The 22268-nt window shown below is 36.4% G+C and overlaps 1 protein-coding gene across 1 annotated transcript; it reads right to left on the reverse strand.

Annotated features, from left to right (window-relative positions):
• Window positions 1-3142: 3142 nt before the first annotated feature.
• On the reverse strand, window positions 3143-20863 carry LOC140153029 (uncharacterized). Its single transcript, XM_072175620.1, has 19 exons — window positions 20769-20863; window positions 17505-17552; window positions 15632-15802; window positions 13959-14408; window positions 12611-12770; window positions 12286-12392; window positions 11725-12003; window positions 11441-11589; window positions 11177-11272; window positions 10302-10496; window positions 10094-10210; window positions 8965-9108; window positions 8216-8422; window positions 7955-8116; window positions 7459-7582; window positions 6244-6401; window positions 5990-6085; window positions 5342-5600; window positions 3143-4457 (listed from the first exon to the last, which is right to left on the reverse strand). Exons 2-19 carry the CDS (start codon window positions 17524-17526, stop codon window positions 4243-4245), a joined length of 3111 nt encoding a protein of 1036 aa, XP_072031721.1. The 5' UTR covers window positions 17527-17552; window positions 20769-20863; the 3' UTR covers window positions 3143-4242.
• Between the last annotated feature and the right edge of the window lie 1405 nt (window positions 20864-22268).

A 22268-nucleotide genomic window follows, 5' to 3' on the forward strand; every position in this document is an offset into this window, starting at 1 on the left:
CAGTGATGGATTGATGTGTGTGATACTGGGGCGTTCCTGGGCCTTCAATATTACCATGCAAGGCCCAGGAACAAACCTATATTACATACATTGAGACATTGCTGGGCCCTTTAGTATTTGTAATTTAACATTCAGTGTCGGGTCCAGTGATGGCTTGATGTGTGTTATATGGGAGCGTTCCTGGGCCTTCAATACCATGCAAGGCCCAGGAACAAACCTATATTACATACATTGAGACATTGCTGGGCGATAATAGTATTTGTAATTTTACATTCAGTGTTGGGTCCAGTGATGGCTTGATATGCGTGATACGGGAGCGTTCCTGGGCCTTCAATACCATGCAAGGCCTAGGCACAAACCTATATTACATACATTACAGGAACCTTGTAAGTTGTATTTGTAATTTGACATTTTAGTCAGGCTTATACATAGCATGATGTGTCGTTTCTAGGTCTGTAAGGCAATAAATAAAGGCCCAGGAACAAATCTCTATAACATACATTGCTGTGGGCTCATTGTTATCATTATTATCAAATTATCTTGTAGACAATGTAAAATGTGTTGTGGAAACGGCTTAAGGCCAATAACGTCAGAATCTGTTGTGCTATATAAGTGATGCTTGGTATGTTTATGTTAAGATAAACTTTCCCTGGAACAAAAAAGGCCTATATTGTTACAATGACCATGTATATCGAGACATAAAATACACATCACATGGTTTTTTTTTTCAAATTGCCTCTGGAAGTGTTTCATCGATTTTGATTTTTTTAAATACTTTATTCAGTGAGTCTGAAAGAGGTGGATTACTTCTCATTGTATAGTGAAGTGAAGGTGAAAACAATGGGATTATGCTGTACCCAATGGCAGTATATAAAAAGTGTGATTTAGGGACACTTCACAAACACTTGTTAGGTGGGCCTGATGCAAAAAAAATTCATCGCGAAAATCCCCCCCCCCCTTTGACATGAAAATTATGGGTCAACCCCATAGAAAAGCATATAAACTCAATTTTCCCGGGTAAATTTGTGGTCATTTTTTCAGGGCCTCCCTTGGGAGTGTCAAAACTTTTAAGGCCCCCGTTTTGCATCAGGCCCCCAACAAGTGTTTGTGAACGCTCCCTTACTGTATTGGAAGACCTATCTATGAATACCATAACACAGCATAAAATTATGTTATAAAACAATTTTATTAATCAAAAGAAGACACCAAAGAGCACCTGTGGTCTATAACACACCCCAGGCAAGGTAACAGAACAGAACATAACCATAATAAAATAATCTTTTCTTTTTATGAACTCCAGCATACTAGACTAGTCAATTTAAGTAAATGTGTACATATGGACAAAATTTGAACACCAATATTTCTGCTTACTAGTGACATTAAATAATGTCATTTTGCATATATCAGGGTTACATTATTCAATTAAATAATGTCATTTTGGTTCCCTCTTTTAGACATACAGGGTTAAACTATTTAATTAAATAATGTCATTTTGGTTCACTCTTTTAGACATATATCCGGGTTAAACTATTCAATTAAATAATGTCATTTTGGTTCACTCTTTTAGACATATATCCGGGTTAAACTATTCAATTAAATAATGTCATTTTGGTTTACTCTTTTAGACATACATCAGAGTTAAACTATTCAATTAAATAATGTCATTTTGGTTCACTCTTTTAGACATTATCCGGGTTAAACTATTCAATTAAATAATGTCATTTTGGTTCACTCTTTTAGACATATATGCGGGTTAAACTATTCAATTAAATAATGTCATTTTGGTTCACCCTTTAAGACATACATCAGGGTTAAACTATTCAATTAAATAATGTCATTTTGGTTCACTCTTTTAGACATTATCCGGGTTAAACTATTCAATTAAATAATGTCATTTTGGTTCACCCTTTAAGACATACATCAGGGTTAAACTATTCAATTAAATAATGCCATTTTGGTTCACCCTTTAAGACATACATCAGGGTTAAACTATTCAATTAAATAATGTCATTTTGGTTCACTGTTTTAGACATATATCAGGGTTAAACTATTCAATTAAATAATGCACTATTCAATTGAATAATATCATTTTGGTTCACTCTTTTAGACATATATCAGGGTCAAAGTATTCAATTAAATAATGTCATTTCGGTTCCCTCTTTTAGACATACATCATTTTGGTTCACCCTTTAAGACATATATCAGGGTTTAACTATTCAATTTTAATTCACTCTTTTAGACATATATATCAGGGTTAAACTATTCAATTAAATATTGTCATTTTGGTTCACTCTTTTAGACATATATCAGGATTAAACTATTCAATTAAATAATGCACTATTCAATTAAATAATATCATTTTGGTTCACTCTTTTAGACATATATCAGGGTCAAAGTATTCAATTGAATATATGAATACAAAGCCCACCCAAGTCCATACGTTGGCTAAATTAAGTTAAGCATGGGAAATTGTTGCTATAAGAACAACTCAAATTCATCCTCTGTGTCTATTGAGCATGTGAAAAATAGCATGTATGAAAGAACCACCCAATTCCATGATTTGAGTCTTGTAACACATTGATTGAAATCCAGTATGTATAAAAGTCCACTTGTAACACATTCATTGCTAGAGAGTGACTTTTGAAAAAAAGCGGGTTTAATAAAGGAAAGTGTGTGGTTTATATTACATGACAGAATGCTTATCAACATTATAAATACCTGTGTGCTTTATTTTGTATTATCTTACTAGTGGTAATTTCATTCTAACATTGATGTCTTTGTATATGATTAAAAAAACCACCCGAGTCCAAAATTTAAAATGAACCCCACGAAGTCCCTGAAATGCTAATCGTCATACCTAATACAGGTTAATCCACTCATTTGCATGTAAAACTTACCATATTGACCAGGTAAATCTAACTGAAGGAATTAAAATGATACACAGGTTTTTCTCTCAAAAATCTCTTCCCATGGACTTGGGTGGGTTTTGTATTCATGTATTCAATTAAATAATGTCATTTCAGTTCCCTCTTTTAGACATACATCAAGGTTTTGATGACTCAATTGGTTAAGCACATAAACATGAAATTTGCACAAATAATAATAAATATGTAGTATTATGTAATATGAAACAACATTTTTTAATTCTAAAACCGTTCAATTGAGTCAGCGAGTCAACTCCACTCTAAGGACATGGCATAAATTTTACAGTAGAACAAAAGATCTTAAATGGTCAAGCATACCATAGCCACCTGTCTATAGAAAATGTGTATATCTTTTCCATGAGCCCTCAAGGGGTTTCATAGTGATGGAGTCAAGATGGAAGAATTCCAGCGAACCAATGAAAACAGTGCTGTGCACATAGCAATGATGAGGCCCAAGAGTTATTCATAGAATTTAACCATGATTGTATTTGCATCTAATGAATACAATTTTTGAATAGATCGCCCTGCACTACAATGTTCACGTGGTACCTATGCATCGAACCATAGATGTCAAAGAAATGCTGATCACTCGCACCTGTAAGATTAGTATCTTTGAAAAGAGCAGTATTGTATTCAATCTATGATTGCAGACATACACATGTGATGCGTGCAACCTGCTTGTAGTGCATGGCGATCTATTCAAAAATTGTATTCATCTATTGCTATGGTAGTTAATCTGATTATAACGTCACTTCGACAGCGAATTCAAAGCTATAATTCTTGAGAATCATGATACAGTCCAGTTGCGGTCATCATTGGGGAAGTGAATAATTAAACATTTTTTTTAATGGCAGCTACATCGGGGCTACATATTGTTTGAAGGTGCTTTGGCCATAACACATTTTCTTGGGCATTTATGGGGAATCTAAACTTTCATTTACTGTGGAGAGTGTATACATCATTCAAGAACAAACTATTTGCTCCCTCCGTGTATACAAAGAAAATGAAGCCTGTTTACCTCAGAGCAGGTGGTGAATGACGTGCATTCTCTAAATTCAGTAAATTTCCATCGTCAACCGTGTAATTGAATTGGATTATTTTGAAATTTTAAAACGCTTGAAATATCACGAACAAATAGGCCTATGTTAATAAATAATATAAATACAAGCTAAAACCATTGGGGTTCGATAATGAACCCCACAAAACTAACCGAGTATATGGAAAATGCCATACGGCCGGATGGTTTCACAAGTTGCGGGCTCTATCATGCCACTCGTCGCCTGTCTCAGAGCTCCTCTGCAAAATATTTAATTAAATATTACAGCATATCTTCTTTGAAATCCATATCTTGGACATGAATGTGCAAATCACCAGATATGTTATACATATCTCTTCTTGCACATGGTTGGTTTCCATAAATTCTTGTTTTGCTGATTTGAACACCATTGGTAGTTTCTGTTGTTAGAACACCACTGTTACTTGCTTCTGTTAGACAGTGGTTGGGTCTTTCACTGATGGCATTTGTGGCCTCATCTGAAGTAAACAAACAGCAAACAAATTGGAAATATTTTACTAAATGCACATATATCATACACAATTCTGTAATCACTCGATAACAAGTATATGCAGGCCCGTAGGCAGGATTTTTTTGGGGGGTGCTGATTTTGAAAAAATGGACTTTAAAAAAAAAATTTGGACCTTTTTGGACTGGAGGGGCAGATTTGGACATTTTTGGACCAAAAAGGCATAAAAACCTCTATTTTTTTGCTCGGTATGCTCGCAAATGGGACATTTGGGTCCGAAAAGGGGACTTTCTGGGCCTTTGGCATTTTTTTTTGTTTTTTTTTTGGGGGGGAGGTGCATAACACCCCAAAACCACGGTTTCTGAGTATATGTGCTTACTATTGAGTGCTTTTGAAAACATGCAAACATGAAGAGCACCATCCACAAAAGTGTAAAGGGTTTTGAGCAAATCATTGATACAAACAAGTAAACCTACAAATTTGTGTCTCAACCCCATTAGCTCAGTTGATAAAGCGGCGGACATTAGTACAATTTCAGAAGAGCTTGTTATCGAGTGATTACAGTATGTGATGTAAACAAAGGAATGCTTAGTAATGGTTTGATGTATTAATCATGATTCACTCGGTCGGACATCCGGGAACATTGTCCCCTTCGTCCCCTTTGTACAAGGGCGCCCATAGCAACCAGCTCGAGAAAGGGGAACTGCACATGCGCTGCACATGCGCACACTGGTTTTACAAGGCTATTTCCCCTTTGTGACGTCAGCCCGACCAAGAGAATATACATACAAATGAACAGACCAAGGAGCACTTTTTCAATCTATCATTTGTACCATTTGTCATGTTTTAAAAGTGGATATGAGAGACAAGTTCAAACTTGACTCAATTACATACCTTGCTTGGACATGTTACACTTCCTTTTACTCTGAAACCACGTCTTGAAGACCTCTGTGTCAACCCACACCTGTTTCTCGTTGCATTTGACCTTTGACTCATTGAGACAATCTTCTAGAGGAAGCAGATGGCAGCATCTGGATGCATCTGATGATGGAGACAAGTCGTTACAAGGACAGACTATGGAGAACTCATACTTGATTCCATGAATCCAAGTTAAGGTTAGCTCATTGAGAGCATCAGCAAGAAATGTTTTTACCTGCATTACGAAAACAAACAAACAATGAGTTATAGAACTAAAGATAAAGAGTACCTACTCCGCCATGTTTGTTAGAGGGCAAATAATGTACCTCCAGATAATTTCCCTATACGCTCAGGAAACTTTCATTCTAAATGCGATGTTTATGTTTGGCGTGTAACAGGTTGTGCCAAACATGCGCACTAATAAGTTATCAAATAATACCAATTTGTCTTTGTACCATTTATGCTTTTGAAATATGGTAAAATGTATCAACTGTTCTTTAGATATTAACACAGCAATGAAAATACTTTTGCCCATCACAGCCATTTGGAATGCAAGCTTGGTGGCCTTTACCTCAAACGTTGGTCTGATCAAAGATAACAATTTATATATTCACTAGTACTTACAGAAGTGCATGCCTTAGGATCAGGTGGAGCATCCCCGATGTTGCCTCTGTCTCGCATACCTCCTGCAGATATCACAGGAGTCTTGCTTACTGTCACCTGAAATATACACATGCCAACATTGGTAAATAGTAAGTTCCACAAACATGTATCATTCATAAGTTTTTGGTACAGTAGATCTGTCCAAATGGATAAATTTTGTGATGCAGAAGAGCAGACATCATTGTCCAAAGTAAGCTTGTTACTTATTCACTCACCTTGATACATACTGGTTTAGTAGTTTGCATCTCCAGTTGGAAATGATGTTCATTATCAAGGCTGAAGTTGCCGTAGCGATAGAACAAGTGTGGTGTCTGTCGACTCTGTTGTTGGGACCAACGAGCAGCATGCACCAACAAGCGATGAAAGAGTCCATCTGTTTTTAAATTATAGTAATAATAATAATTAACACAAAACTGGCCTTTTCAATACGATGGTTGAAGTCAGGTATTGATGTGGAAGGTACTACTAAGGGACTGTTCACAAACATTTGTTGGGGGCCTGATGCAAAAAAAGGGGGGGCCTGGAAAGTTTTGACCCTCCTAAGGGGGCCCTGAAAAAAATGACCACAAATTTTCCTGGGAAAATTGAGTTTATATGCTTTTCTATGGGGTTGACTCATAATTTTCATGTCAAAAGGGGGGGGGCAACAAGTGTTTGTGAACAGTCTCTAAGTGAATGTGTTGTTCAACTACTTGGCAATATATGCTGATTCTGACTGCTTGATTGGTGCCATTCCTTAACACAGTCTTGATCTTCGTATGCTGATGGTAAGAGTCTAACCCTGTGTGGTCTTTTAAAGAGCTCAAGTCCCAAGGGAAGACCAAAAAACAGATGGGGCGGCAAAGGGGGGGGGGCAACAAGTGTTTGTGAACAGTCTCTAAGTGAATGTGTTGTTCAACTACTTGGCAATATATGCTGATTCTGACTGCTTGATTGGTGCCATTCCTTAACACAGTCTTGATCTTCGTATGCTGATGGTAAGAGTCTAACCCTGTGTGGTCTTTTAAAGAGCTCAAGTCCCAAGGGAAGACCAAAAAACAGATGGGGCGGCATATTACAAAAGGACCTAAAGGAGTGGAAACTGTAAAACTGGTAGAGAAATAGCAAGAACCGTGATTACCGAAGGGCATCATATCTAAAGCTGGACATCCATAAGTAACAATAATACTAATAACAACAACAACAATAAGATTGTCTTTGAGCATCCCTCAACTTAAATTAGTCTTATAAAACTACCTCACAAAATCCATTTTTTTTTGCATTTCAACTGCTTTCAGAAATAAATTACTACGTAGCAATGTAGCTTATAATATAGTATATATATACTACAGTTCTCCACCTCTGAACATTCTACACTTTTCTTATTTACTATTTCAAGCTACTTCCAAACAAGATTTAGTTTTTGAATCTAAAAGCAACTTAAAATGTACCAGGCAGGAATCCTTGTAAGTCTATGTAGAATATGATGTTGCTTCTCTTTCCAGTCAGTTCCTGATGCATATTCTCAACCACACAAGGCTGTAAGCAAGCTGGAACATAATAGCCAGCTTTACCCTGTATATAAGATGAAATAGTGAAATTATATGTTTGTCGTTTTAACTAAGATGTATCAAGTTAGTCACTATTCCCTAAAAAACAAAGTAAATATACAAAATACAAAAAAGCCAAGAAAAAAAAAAAGCCATGACAACAACATAGAACAGGCCTTCTCAACTAGTTTATTTGAAGCGCCAACTGGGAAATTTGAGTGATCATGAAGTGCCATCATGTTAAGGGAGTATTTTGCGAGGGAGAGCGTGCGCGACCGAACACCGTTGTTAAAAATATATGTGAAAAATTTACCATGCGCCACTTCGACTAACTCCAAGCGCCACAAGTAGCGCGCGCGCCGCCAGTTGAGAAGGCCTGACATAGAACTTCACTGACCTTCTCAGTGGCTGTTTGTGGACAGAGCAAATCAAACATCTCCATGAGAGCCAAGAGAGCAGGCTTCTGAGGCAAGAGATCATGCCACATGTGATCAATAAGACAATCTTCTAAGATGCCTTCTTCCTTCAATCTTCGCCATTTGGTCTTCAGTGTGGCCCACTGAAAGATAAACATAGAAATGTCACAGAATGAAAAATATATTGTTGATACTTGCTTGAGCATGGATATAAATATTAAATGTATTTCATAAATGTTTACCTGTTGGTGCCGTGGTAGAACTGTAATAATTCTTTTGAATATGTCAATAAGCCACTGTGGGTCCAAGATGACCATGTCCTGTAGGTATTTGTTGGTATTACCATTGCCTCCGAAGTAGATAATGGTGCCAAGATCATGATAGAAATGCAGCATTGTGAACAGTTCTGTGTCTGATTGGATTCCAAGGTCTCTGCTCATAGCTTGTACCTGTTTTATACAAGACAAGTGTTTTTTTAAAAAAAAAACATTCAACATAAAACTCTAATAGTTTAACTTGGTGAGAGGGAATGGGTTACTATTCAAGTACTATTTTCCGGGGAAATGGTTTTACTATTTCCTCTGAGCGTGTATGACCTCAGTGCCGTGTCGCAGTTCCTAGTGGTCGGTGCATCTCGCCAAGTGCATCTCGCCTTGACTGGGCCTAGCCTACATGTATGCCTAGGCCTGTCTATGATAAAGGCATTGCATTTCTAATATTTTAACAAATCAATGAACAAAGAATATTAATAAAGGATATAAAACCTGGCGATCTCACGAAAATAGTAGACTCACGGTTTCCAGTTCACTGAGGGGACCAATAGATTCCACCAGATCCCGAATATAGAGCAGTAAATATTTGTATACTATAAGTCCACTGCTTGTGAAGTCCAATATTTGTGCAAAAACATGTGATAATTATATACAAAGATTAATTTCCTATCTATTGAATGAGACATTTTTTATATGCACATATCTGTCAATTATTGTACCTGTGCCAGTTTCATGAAATGTTGACCTCCACTGATAGCCTCTGCTACAGATTTCTCAAATGTAAGCCATCTAAGTGGAATCTCCTCTCCCATGTATGTCTCCTGGCTTGTAACTGAAAATATATGCTCCCTTAAGAAGGACAGCTGAAACAAACCAACATACATTCATAATATATAAAGTAAGTATGATTATGTGTTATAAACATTGCATATGCGTTTGACTTATATTTCCATCGTAATAATAAACCGTCCTGATCAGACGGTTTATTGAAAATCTCAGAATTTGACCAAACTAAAGCACCTAAAGTCTTGATTTGTGCAGGGTATATGTTACTTTACTGAAGTACATTATCGTGTAAAAAACAGAATTTTGAACTATATTGAGGGGTCCTCCTAAACAATTGTCACAATATGGCTTGAAGACTTAGAGCCTTAATGTACAATCTTATTATATGAATTTTTTTCCCAAACCTGATTTTTTGGCATATTTGTAATGTTTATGCATGTCCTAACTTGCATCTACATGGAATCAGCCAAATTTGTTGTGTTTGTTTTTCAACAGAGCAAAGTTTCCCATAAAGTCATAATTCATGAATTATGACTTTATTTCCTCCTATAGAACTGCATGCTAAATGGCCAAAATAACTAGTAGGGGTTTCCTTCACTTCAAAATGGACATAAACCCTTCCCAAAAATTATTACTAGTATTATTTCAGCATTTTGAGTATAGAATAACAAATTTAAAATTGGAAGGAAATCGTACATTATGGCTTTTAACCTTTCATACTATGAGCTCTTCTAATTAAAAAATCTGATACTTAAATGCTGACTTCTGACCCTATATCTGCCTTAATATTGGAGATCTTGTATTTCCCTGTCATTACAGCTGTTCTTTACAGTGGCGGCACCAGGAATTTGTTTGGGGGCATAGTGAATTTCAGGGGGGGCAAAAATCAACAAATTTTGTGCAAAATTGTAGTAAAAAGTGGTATTTTTCATAATTTTTGGTTTTTACTGGGGGGCAACAGGGGGGGTTGAGTTCTGACATTTGCGCCCCCCATGCCCCCCGTGGCGCCGCCACTGGTTCTTTATGGTATATTAAGTACTAAATAACTTGCATGCTGCTTACCTCTGTATCTGTTTGATCATCTGAGCTGTTCTCTACAGCATAAAATCTGCTGACTACATGCTGTTCATAAGGCTTGCCAGAAATCATGTCACTGATGCTTTGGAACTTTGTTGTTATCTGTGACAATAGAGAACAAAAACTATTACAAGAACTTAATCTTGTTATTTCATTAAGCAGCATTTCAAAGTAAACAGTCGCTAATGCTTACCAATCTTTTCCTTTCTTGTGGATCAGTGCTGATATCAGAGCTATCTCGGTGAGTTCCCACAATAAATATTGGAGGTGATAGCTGAGGTTTATTTGCATCATAGATTTGCTTGTTGGTTGTAGCATAGGCATAGATAGACTGCATCCAAAAATCCAAGAATCCAAGGCCTGATAACTCATGGAATCGTGACTCCACCTGGGAAAGTATCAAAGATTTAACAGTAATTACATACAAGTGCCTCTGATTGCCATTGCTCTTTTACATGTTTGGTAGCTGAATCACTACTGCTGTACACATCAAAACTTTTCTTTTGAATTGTGTATTTTATTGCTTCATGATTGGAGAGTATAATAGAGAAAAGGACAACCATTTGAGAGCGAAATGTAAGGAGTATTTGAGATTCAAAACAATGTTATAGTTCAATTCATATAGTCTGTTTGTCTAGTCTAGACTGAAATCAAATCACTTTTCATATTTAATTAAGTTACTCCATTGTTATGCTTCTGCAAACATGCAAAGCTTATTAGATGTGCTTTGAAAATTATTGAATACCTTCATATCTCTTTAATCAATTAAAATACTGCTATTTCTGAAATATTGAAATATCTATAACAATTCACACAAGGATCTTCAAAGCCAAAAAACAATGAATGAATGCATGAATTTATGATTGAATAAATAAATTAAAAAATTAAAAAACAAACAAATAAATAAATAAATAAATATAAATAAATAAATAAATAAATAATGATGTTGATGATGATGATGCTATTGATGATTAAAGATGTTGGTAGGTGTACACAATAAGCCGATGATGAATGTAACAAAGATTGTTTAACCATAGATTGGTATTGAAAATCTATGGTATAACATACCTTGTCCATGTTGGCGATCTGAACTTTGACAGGTCTACTAAGGTCAAGACGTAGATCAAACACAACAATGTAGATGGCTCGGTTGCTAAGGAAAACCTGAGATGCCATGAAAGAAAGATTTAAAATACATTATACATTTTTTTTTTTTTTTTTATTTGACATATTTTCAAAAAAAATAGACTGAGTCTTTCCTGTTTCCATTGGAGGTGTGCCTATTGTACCAAGTGTTTTGAATAGACTGAATACTTCTAGTTTCATACATACCTGATGTGTCGTATAGTATACATCTTGCCCAGCAAAATCCCATATCTGGAATTCTGGGACACTCTGGTGTACATTAGCATCATCTTGGGTCAACTGCAGTTGTTGTTGTAATTTCTTTGAAATGGTTTCTGGTACAATTGTTGGGTGTGCTGCAATAAGAAAAAAACACAGACTCTAAGTTCAAAAGTAAATCCAATTGAGTTAAATATACTTGTAGATGGCTAATGACAAAATTGAATTTCTAAATCATTTAAATCTTTCTGACTAGACAAGATAGACAATACCTTGAACATCTGCTCCAGATATGGTGCCCTCTGATACTTGTCCTGATTCGTCACCATCAATCATATTTGATAATTCAATTGTCTGGTCTCCGTCAGCAAAATCTTGCACTCTGTTTGGGCTGGTGTTATCTGCTTCATGGCCTTCTGTAATGGTCTGTTCTAAGTTCTGGTCAGTTTTTGGCTCTTTACTTTCAAGTTTGTCTTCAAGTTCCAGAAACTGTCGTACCATCAAGGCAGAAACTGTATCTGTGTACTGATTCTCCACATGTTTGGCAAAATCTATATAGCAGGTTTGGAAACCAACAAAATTACTACAGTGTGGATCTACTGATTAGATGACACATAAGATAGTAAGATACAGGACAGATATACACAACACATGTGAGTTACGAATGGCAGTAGCAATATAAATTTACAAACAAACAACATATACTATGATGACAACTAATGTACATATACTACCTCCATACGGTTCTCCTCATCTCCCCTACCCACTGCCATCACCAGATGAGCTCGGTTAAACCTAGGTATATATACTTGAGGTCTACAAAGAGATAATACCTGTGCTGGCCGTCTCTTGTATTCCCCATGGATTGTCCTTGTTTTGGGAGACCTGTACAAATGTTCTAGCATCAACACCATCAGTTATTCCTTCAGATTCATTAAACCTGCAACATAAAATGACAAAATAAGGTCAAGAATAACTTGACATGTGGTGGCACAAGACTTTTTCAAGGAGGCAATGAGGGGAGGAAGTACTTGCCCTCATGTAGATTCATGTGGGGGGTGGGGATGAAGATCCTGAAATACACAAAAGAATTTACATTTTTAATCCAAATATAAAATTTGTTAATCCAACATTATTACATTAAGGCATTTTTTCTACCTTTGTCCAGTGATGGTTTTCATGAGACTTGTCTTCCCAACTCTTTCTTGACCAACAAGCATGAGTCGAGTTCTGTACACAGATTTGGTGCCATCCTGTGATGCCTTCAGGTAAGCCTCAAGAGCCACTGGCCCACGAGCTATGATCTCAGCAGGTGTATCTGTACAAGTATTATAAAGCAATGTCATGAAAGGATAAATGAAAGCTAATTTTGGTTTTAGTGCTTCAATTCAGGACACAATTTAATTTAATACCAAGTTGTAATTACAGGCTTTCAAGGAGGAGTAAGATATTCAAGGCATTTTAAGAACATAATTGATTCAACTAGTATAGAATTCCTAAATTTGTATCCGAATTCAAAATTTCTGCCATGTTAGCTAATACATTTTTAATACAACAACATTTTCATCAATTCAGAAGCCAGGAGTCTCGAAACTACCAACTTGTGACTACACACCCATTTCTTGGGAGCAAGCAGAACTGACTACTATAGTGTTGTACCATGATTTGCATCATCTTCATTCTGCATTCAGTTGGTGCATGACCTTGAATTGGTGGTAAAAACTTACACTGCTGTACGCCAGGCAAAATTGAGTCACTTTAACTTTTAGAATTGCTGCTAGAATAAAGCAAAAATAAATTAAACCCATATTATAACATTTGCTGAGGAGAACGCCCTCAAAAATTTTTTAAATTCTGGTTTTTACACGATTGTAATGTACTTTAGTCAATAAAGATACTTTGCAAAAATCAAGACTTAAGGTGCTGTAGTTTTGTCAAAATCCGAGATTTTGAATAAAACGATGGAACCGGTGTTTTATTATTACGATGGAAATATTAGTCGAACACGTATGCTCAGTACGTACACGGCGTGTGGGATACACATACACACACACCCAGAGGATCGCACCGCATTACAACCGCGGAAGTAACATGCATGGGCGCTAGTAGTAAATCCCAATTTTCTATGCTTTACCTCGCTTGTTCGGCTCAAAATTAAAAGGGGACATATCTGACAGTAAAAGCTAACATTTTATGGAAAATAGATACTAATCTTTTTTTACAGAAATGTTATAATATGGCTTTAATGCTGGGCTTTGCTAAAAATACAAGGAAAATTAAGTGCCTCAAAAATGCAGATGCCAATTCTCGATTATCAGTGAAAATGATGGGAAATCTAAACTTCCAATTCATTGTTAGCTATTTGGATATGGTTGGAACAAGAATGTTCGTGAAATGGCCTGCATACTTTTAGTATACTCCTCCTGTTAGTGTATAGTATTCTAGAATAAGGTCAAGTATACTACTATATATATTCAATCAGAATAAATAGTTCAAATTATTTTACCTTTGTAATCCTCCTTTGTCTTTGTAGCAGATACTCTAACCTCTGCATAATTTTCAAAAGCTTTTGTCAAAGCCTGTGCCATCTCTGTTGTCATCTCTACAAATTTGATGACCTTGATGGTACTAGATGGATTCCCACGGAAATCTTTCACCAGTACATCAACCATAAGTGGACATCCTTTTTCTACTATTAATCCTGTGATGTCCTTAGCTCCCATTGCAGGTAAAGTTATTGTGCTGGCATTAATACTATCTGCAACTTGCAGACTATTTGCTAAAGCAGCTCGTAATCCTTGACCAAATTCTTTCTCAACATCCCTGTTCACACTTGGTATAGTGATTAAAATTACATTGCTACATAAGAACCCATTACCAGATAGTACAAAAGTTGATCCAACATTTGATGTTGCTGTTTGAAGATCTGAAAGCTCTCTCTTGAAAACATCTCCACCTATAGATATGTGTAAGGATAAGAAAACACTTCCAAAACGAAATAAACAAGGAACATACAAAAACAATATATCAACAATAACTACAATAAAAGTTCTTGCCAATGTTTTGGTGTGCTTGTCAAACCAAAATGGTGAGAGCTCACAGGGACAATATCAAAAGGTTAGGTCACTAAGGCACCAGAACCAAATTTGTCTGATCTTTGGATCGACCGTTGATGTTGCTTCGATGCTAACAACTAATTAATCAAAATTAATGCTAAATTTATATTGGTCAATATCAATATAGGCAAATATTCATAGGTTGTAAAAATTACCAGTTAATTAATTGATTTCGTAAATAAGGATCGACCAAGCATCGATGTTCGATTGAAAGATCGAACTACCGTATTCGCTCCAATAAGCGCCCATACCCCAATAAGTGCCCACCCACATTGCTAAAGGGTACCGTTAATGTTGAAGTGACTGATAGACGTTGATACAGTGAAATAGCTTGAGGATTTGATGTGTAAACTTGCAATGCATTTACTGCATCAGAAAAGCTACTAGAAGGTCTCTGGACCCTATTATAATGTAGGTAAATTTGTCTCTAATAAACGGTCCTTACGAAAAAATAAGGTAAACCAGGTAAAAAATAAGGGCCCACCCAAAATGACTTTGTAAAGCAACCTGGGCGCTTATTGGAATGAATACGGCAATTTGTTTCTATTGCCTAAGCCATGCATGGGTCACCAACACCGATCTGTAGTCTCCTCAGCAGCCGGTTTGATTATGCTCAGAGTGTGGAGTAAGCAGAATTTATTGGTCAAGCTATGAGTTTTAAAATATTGGATGAGACATAGTTGAGTCAAATATTTTAAAACTCAATAGTGAGACCAATAAAATATTGGGCGTATTAAGCATTCAGTATTATCATGTTTCGGAATTTTTATCCAATATTTTCACACACTTGGATTTACCAAAACATAATAATAGTTGCAATAGGATTTGAACTGTTTATATACGACCAAATTTGAAACAAAAGTCTTACATATGGTTGTCGGACACACCCCTCTTTGGAAACGGTGGTCAGAACTATGAAAACGGGATATTTCAATAAAAAGGCGCCATTTCTTCTTTTAGAATGATTTGCACATATGTACTACCAAGTTGTAATTGACATTAGACCTAAGGTTACAGGTTAGCACATTTACTATCTTAATTGCCATATTTCATTATCACTTACCAAAGAAATAGCCAGAAAGACAGAATTCCTGCAAACTGTCATCTGTGTCCTTCGCAATTATCATGGCATCAGATTCCACTTGAAAAATGTTGCCATTGATAACATGGAAAGCTGGTCCATTTGTCATGGTATATACCTGAGTATATGGCATGGACTGCGCTGCAGAAAAAGCTGAAATATCAAGCCATTTAAAAACAAGATTGTACACAAATGTATTGGTACATGTGGTTAAGAATAATTGAACTCGGTATGAACTGACTCTAAGACATGTTCATCTCCATCTTAGAAAAGTTTGTCTCAATTTTGTAACAAACTTTCTTGGCTCAAAAAGTTTGGCCCAATTTAAAGACTGGTTTTAAAATGAGGTATATTTTGCTTTAGTTTCATTAATCATTCATAGCAGAGCACACCCTAAACTACGACTCAGAAAACATTTGACATTGTATGTAAGTTTGAAGACAATCCATATCCTAAACCAAGGGCGGGTTAGTGTAGTGGTCTTCTCACTCGCTTCTCACCGCTGAGGCCGGGGTTCAATTCCCCGCGGCGCCACATGTGAGTTTGGTTGGCGATCCATGCTCGTCCTCGCAGGTTTTTCTCCGGGTGCTCCGGTTTACCTCCTGCATCTAAAATCGGACTTCTTCCCATATCCCTGTCCCGTCATATCCGGATGGCATCCCTTGAATTTAGGAGCACTATTGGGATTAGCCTGGCTTTGGCCGAATGTTAAAAATAAATAAATAAATAAAAAAACTTGGTTACCCCCTCCCGCCTTTAAATAAACTATTTAGATGATTGGCTGATTATGTATTTTGATTGTATTCTCTGACTCTGTGACTGATCAATCCACTGGCACCATTTAGCTCATGTCATGCGGATGAATGTTATTTTTGGTCTATGTAAAAACTTATTGTTGAATATGTGTTGATAGAATATGGTAATCTCTTGTCAGTGGATTGAACTTCCATTCAGTATATCTGACAAAAAATTGAATTTTCCTGAGTTAGTAATGTTAAAGAGGGTAATGAGCATGAACAGACCGTAAAAATGAGTCATTTCAGGTACTGAATGGGAATGCCGCATTCGTAGTGGGAAAGATATACAAATCTTCTTATCATACATGTGGTGTGCTTAGCCTGAGTCGCTTGGCCTATCTCGAACAAAATCGGCATCTCTGTTGAAGAACTAGTGGATTCGCCCTACTATCACAGCAATTTTTAACACAAAGATATAATGACGCTGTGTGTTGTTAATATTCCAAATTCCAATGCAAAAATGCCAAATAATGAGAAAAAACATACCATTTCAAAGAATTAAACCTAAAAATGCATTTTTCTCCATATAACCTATTATATACCTCATATATAGATTCCTGTCATCTGATTGGTTGAAAGTGCAGTCATTGAATTAACTATGCCCATAAAATGAACTATGGACCGGTCCATGGAAATGAACTATGGACCGGTCACGTGCGTCCACGATCAAACTGCGCTTTTTCCCAGCGTAAAATGATATTACGCGCGCGTTGATGTTTTCACAGCGTTATAATCACGCAGAAATCGCAGATTGTAATCTGTGTGCGTTCGCATTGAAACTATTAATTTCTCTTCCCAAAATCGATGCTTTTAACCAAACAGATGTCAAGAATCTTAAGATTTGGTATATAAAACAAATATTGACTGCTTTTTATTGGGGCATGGTTAAAATTATAGGCCAGCGGTGATCTCAAAACCATGACTATGCCCCTCGGCTACGTCTCGGGGCATAGTCTTGAGATCATCATGGGCCTATAATTTTGACCCTGCCCCCAATAAAAAGCAGTCAATATTTGTATAGTATTGTAAAAAGGTTTAATAACTATAGTTATACTTACTTGTATCAATTTTATCTGCCATTATCACTGGTGCATTTGAACTTCAACCTAAAACAAAAATTAATAACACTCTATGTTACTTCTAAGTTTTGTACATGTACAGATGACTGGATATAGCTGAGCATGGTCCAAACAAGGGCCCCATGTAAAGCATTAAGGCTAAAAAATAGTTAACAACACCTTGGTCGGTCAGTCAATATATATATTTTATTTATTTATTTATTTTTTATTTTTGCAATTTTTGCAAAATACGACGCGACACAAAATATTTTGGTTTTTTTCCCGTCCCACATTTCTCCGTTTAAGTTTCAGCATAACTTTGTGGCTGTCACAGGAAAAAATCGCTGTGGAGCAAATCACACATGGCTTTAACATTTATCACTTTCATTATTTCCTTCCTGATTTTGCCAGAAATATATGCTCCGGGTTACACCCCTAGCAAATGTGATGATTATTGAACAAGTCTCAATATATTATAAAGCTGTTTCCATGTATTTGTTTCAGACACCAGTAGTATCAGTGACACCTACAATCCCAGACATAAGTAGTTCGAACACTTAATTGTGTCAAAGTAGGACTGTTTGAGACCGTATTTCTGATATACTTGACATATTAAAATTTCGCTTTCTTTGACATGAAGTCTGAACCATTTCCTACTACTACAACCCTCGATCCCCTGCCCCACCAATCAATGTTGGATGTTTCTAGGGGTTCATGACAAAAAAAACCAAAACAACAACATTGATCGGGGGGAATGGGGGCATATTTGAAGCCCGGGATTTGAAGTACCCATGTTAAAGTGTAATTTGAACAATTATGACCGGGATTGTAGAAGGGAGCTTTGACTTGGAAAGGAAAATACCTTAAGTGACCTTTGACTTGGAAGTGACTAATTGACCTGTACTTGACCTTTGACCAAATGTGACCTTTGACCCAAAAGTAACCATTGCCCCAGATGTGACATTTGACCCGGAAGTGACATTTGACCCCTACATGACCATTGACCCAGAAGTGACTGTTGACCCCTACCTGAACTTTGACCCTTTAATTTTTTGCACAATAGCTGTATCGGGTGTTTTGGGTGAAGGGCAGCATTTTTAAAATATGATATTGCCTTTAGTTTATTCTTTGTTGTATGGGAATTAAAAGGGCACTTCGTGATCCACAGCCTCATCCCCCCACTTTTCTCCAAAAAAATTGAGATTTTTATATCACTGGAATACTCTGGCTACATAATGTTTATGTACAAAATATTTCTTGCAGATTGATTCGTTTAGCAAAGATATCATGAAATTTGAATTTCGTTCTGGTGCACCAGAACGAAATTACAACGTATTGTCTATGGAGCAGTGTAATACACATAATCATGCATAACTCGCAAACGCAAAATCGGAATCAACTGAAATTTTGGGAATATGCTATTTTCGTGGATATGTACTGAAAAATGTCATAAAAAGAGGATGCTAGGATCACAAAATACTCCTTTAACATATGATTCTTAAAAAATATTTTAAATTGTTTAAATTTCTTGCACGTTTATGTCACACATTATTTCTGATTATTTCATTTTGTTTACTAATTTTTCTTTTTCTGATGCAACATATGTTAATGATTTTCCATAATAACCAAAAAAGTAATGCGAAATTATATTTTAGAACGTCGCCCATCTCCACCCAAATACATCCAAAACACCATATACACCCTTCCAACATGTGCCATAAAAAGCCCAATATGCCAAAACCTCATTGAAAATGGCAGTGAAAATAGCACCCTCTATATACCTTGGTAGGGTCACATAGGGATCAGGTAAATGGTCAGTTTTGGATCAAAGGTTACACAAGGGTTAAAGTTCACTTCTGGGTCAAAGGTCACTTTGAGGTAAATGGTCAGATAGGGGTCAATGGTCAATTCTCACATAGGGTTCAAATATCACTTCCAGGCCAAAGTTCACTGATACTATTGACATGCCCATTTTCATCAATTAGGATGTGTTCAACAGCTTTGGATCTAGACTATGCCATAGTTGAATTTTATTAAAAATATGTTATTATTTAGTCATTATGAACCCATTTCGTTGAACTCAAAATTATACTGATGTTTATTAAAATTAACATATTCAATAGTAAAATGGTCATAAAGAGTTAAAAATATCAGATGATTAGTGACAATAAAAGTAATTGAATGCAACATTATCTTGCATAATTATAATGGCTCACTTTAATACTGAACAATTCTGATTTTGGAATCTACCAGTTTATTGATAGCGAACCCGAAAATCCGACTATGTACTTTGAATTTTAAGCAGAACTTTACCCCGGGACTTTGCTCTCTAAAAACACACTGTCAAGCATACTTGTTTATCAGTCCATTAACCACAAGTCCCGCCACAAGTGCTAAGCATGGTATAGTACAAGACGCGCTAGATGTTTGATGAGAGATTAACTTTCGCGTCAACACAAAAGCACCGCAAATACCACAGATAGTTGTGTACGGTGTAGTTAATGGTAATGGCACGGGCCCAGCAGATTTAAACCATAGCGAGATATGGGCGACCAATCACAAGGCAGATCCATTTAAATATGCATTTACATCATGGCCAATTTTAGTTAGGCCAGAAATTGGCCTAACTCTCCATAGAGTCCCGTGTTAAAAATCTTAACCGCAAGGCAAAGTCAGTAGTCCACTCGGGAAGCTAACAAACAGAGGGAGTGCAGTGACTGAAAAGATCAGATACAGATGTGAAAATCTATCAGTTGCACACAAATCAATAATTATAAATCATAGTTTTATGCTTAAATGTAATAGCCAGAGTATGCAAAATGGGCAAGTGGACTACGGAGAAGTCTACTTTGGATCATGAACTTCAGAGAACTGTAATAGTATCATAATTGTTATCTTCAGTAGATAGCGCAGATAGAATGGTATTCAAGACAAAACTAAACTTCATCAACACAGAGCAACATATAATTTAGTGTTTCACACCTATACACTCCCACACACATACCCCACCCTCTTGTATGACCCCTCAAGTGTGGAGGGTGTACAACTCTTCAACCGTGAAGTATCATGCACACACTCACATTCTAATTACGGAGTTTAATAGGTATATACCCAGTAACAGGTACTTTATTGTACACTGAAATCATATTAAAATAAGCACATGAACAAAATTTTAATGTAGCAAAAACATTCCTGAATTTCATTACAAGTTATATGAACAAAATCTTGTCTACACTTTACATCAAGTCAGACATTCTTACTCACATTTCATGTCATACCTTAGAAGTATTCTTCCATGTCCACTATTTTGGGTAGTCCGCTGTGGCTCAGACTGCAAATTGGGGCGTTTGTTTACACGGAGTGACTCAGGCTACAGGAACTATGGCTTTTGATCCAGTGCAGGGCATACAACCCCCTTTCCATTGTGTTAAATACATCAGGTATGAAATACAATAGGTATTTTAGTCTTGAATTGGAAAACCCCCATTCGCCAACAAACTACAATCTCAATTCAAAAACAAGAAATGTCTTTAAAAAACAGATTGGGGAATTTGAAGGTTATGCCAAAGTTAAAGCCACATTATAACATTTCTGTAAAAATAGATTAGTATTTATTTTTCATAAAATGTTAGCGTTTACTGTCAGATATGTCCCCTTTTAATTTTGAGCCAAACAAGTGAGGTAAAGCATGGAAAATTGGAATTTACTACTAGTGCCCATGCATGTTACTCCCGCGGTTGTAATACGATACGATCCTCTGGGTGTGTGTGTGTGTATGTGTATCCCGCATGCCGTATACGTACTGTGCATACGAGTTCGACTGATATTTCCATCGTAATAATAAAACACCGGTTCCATCGTTTTATTCAAAATCTCGGATTTTGACAAAACTACAGCACCTAAAGTCTTGATTTTTGCAGATTATCTTTATTGACTAAAGTACATTACAATCGTGTAAAAAACAGAATTAAAAATTCTTTTGAGGGCGTTCTCCTCAGCAAATGTTATAATATGGCTTTAAGGGCAATGTCATCAGGTGTCAGAAGTAGTAAAAGTAAATGATGTAGAAAGACTTTCATTTTGAATTAAATTAAAAAAAAATATACAGCATTTAACCTATATGGGAAAAGAAGTAAGCAATGTAGAAAGATTTTCAGTTTGTAAAATTAAAGACTAGAAGAATGTCCATGCTATTATAGGAAGAAGAAATTGGCAGAAGAAAAATAGGCAAAAGAAAATAAATAAATAAATAAAATAAATTTCGGTGTTTTATATAGCGCCTTTTCCAGATCTTAGAGGGATCAAAGCGCTGTAATTTCGCTGCCATGGTGGATCATCACAATCAGATCGCATCAACTAGGCTGGTTGCAGCCGAACTTGGCGCAAACCTATCCGCACTTAGATTGTAACATCCACCAATTATCTATGCATCCCCAAATTCCTTTGGGTGATGAAGGAAGTTTTTGATAGCCAAACAACTAATCACCGATTTTTTGAAAGCAGGAGGAAACCGGAGATCTCGGAGAAAACCTGCGTAGAGCGAGCATGGAATCGGGATAAACCAAGTGCACATGAGTCCTTGGGCGCGCTGGGGCTTGAACCCGGGACCTCAGTGGTGCCAGGCGAGGGAATAACGCTGCGCCAACTCGCCTCCCATATGATGAAAAATATGAGAAGTAGAAAAACTAAAGAATGTAGAAAGACTTAAAATGTTTATAAACAACATTTAACCCTTCATGCTGAGAGAAGTATGTTTATTTTTAA

This window comes from Amphiura filiformis, chromosome 5 (genome assembly GCF_039555335.1).
Source record: "Amphiura filiformis chromosome 5, Afil_fr2py, whole genome shotgun sequence".
In the NCBI taxonomy this organism is placed as follows: Eukaryota; Metazoa; Echinodermata; class Ophiuroidea; order Amphilepidida; family Amphiuridae; genus Amphiura; species Amphiura filiformis.

What these genes read in the sequence shown, in the direction of transcription:
- LOC140153029 (XM_072175620.1), bottom strand. Translation starts at nt 17,526, where the DNA reads ATGGCAGATAAAATTGATACAA. An exon ending in GGCAGATAAAATTGATACAA is followed by an intron (nt 15,803 to 17,504) that starts GTAAGTATAACT and finishes TTGATATTTCAG; the next exon opens with CTTTTTCTGCAGCGCAGTCC. An exon ending in ACAAGAGACGGCCAGCACAG is followed by an intron (nt 12,004 to 12,285) that starts GTATTATCTCTT and finishes CCTGCTATATAG; the next exon opens with ATTTTGCCAAACATGTGGAG.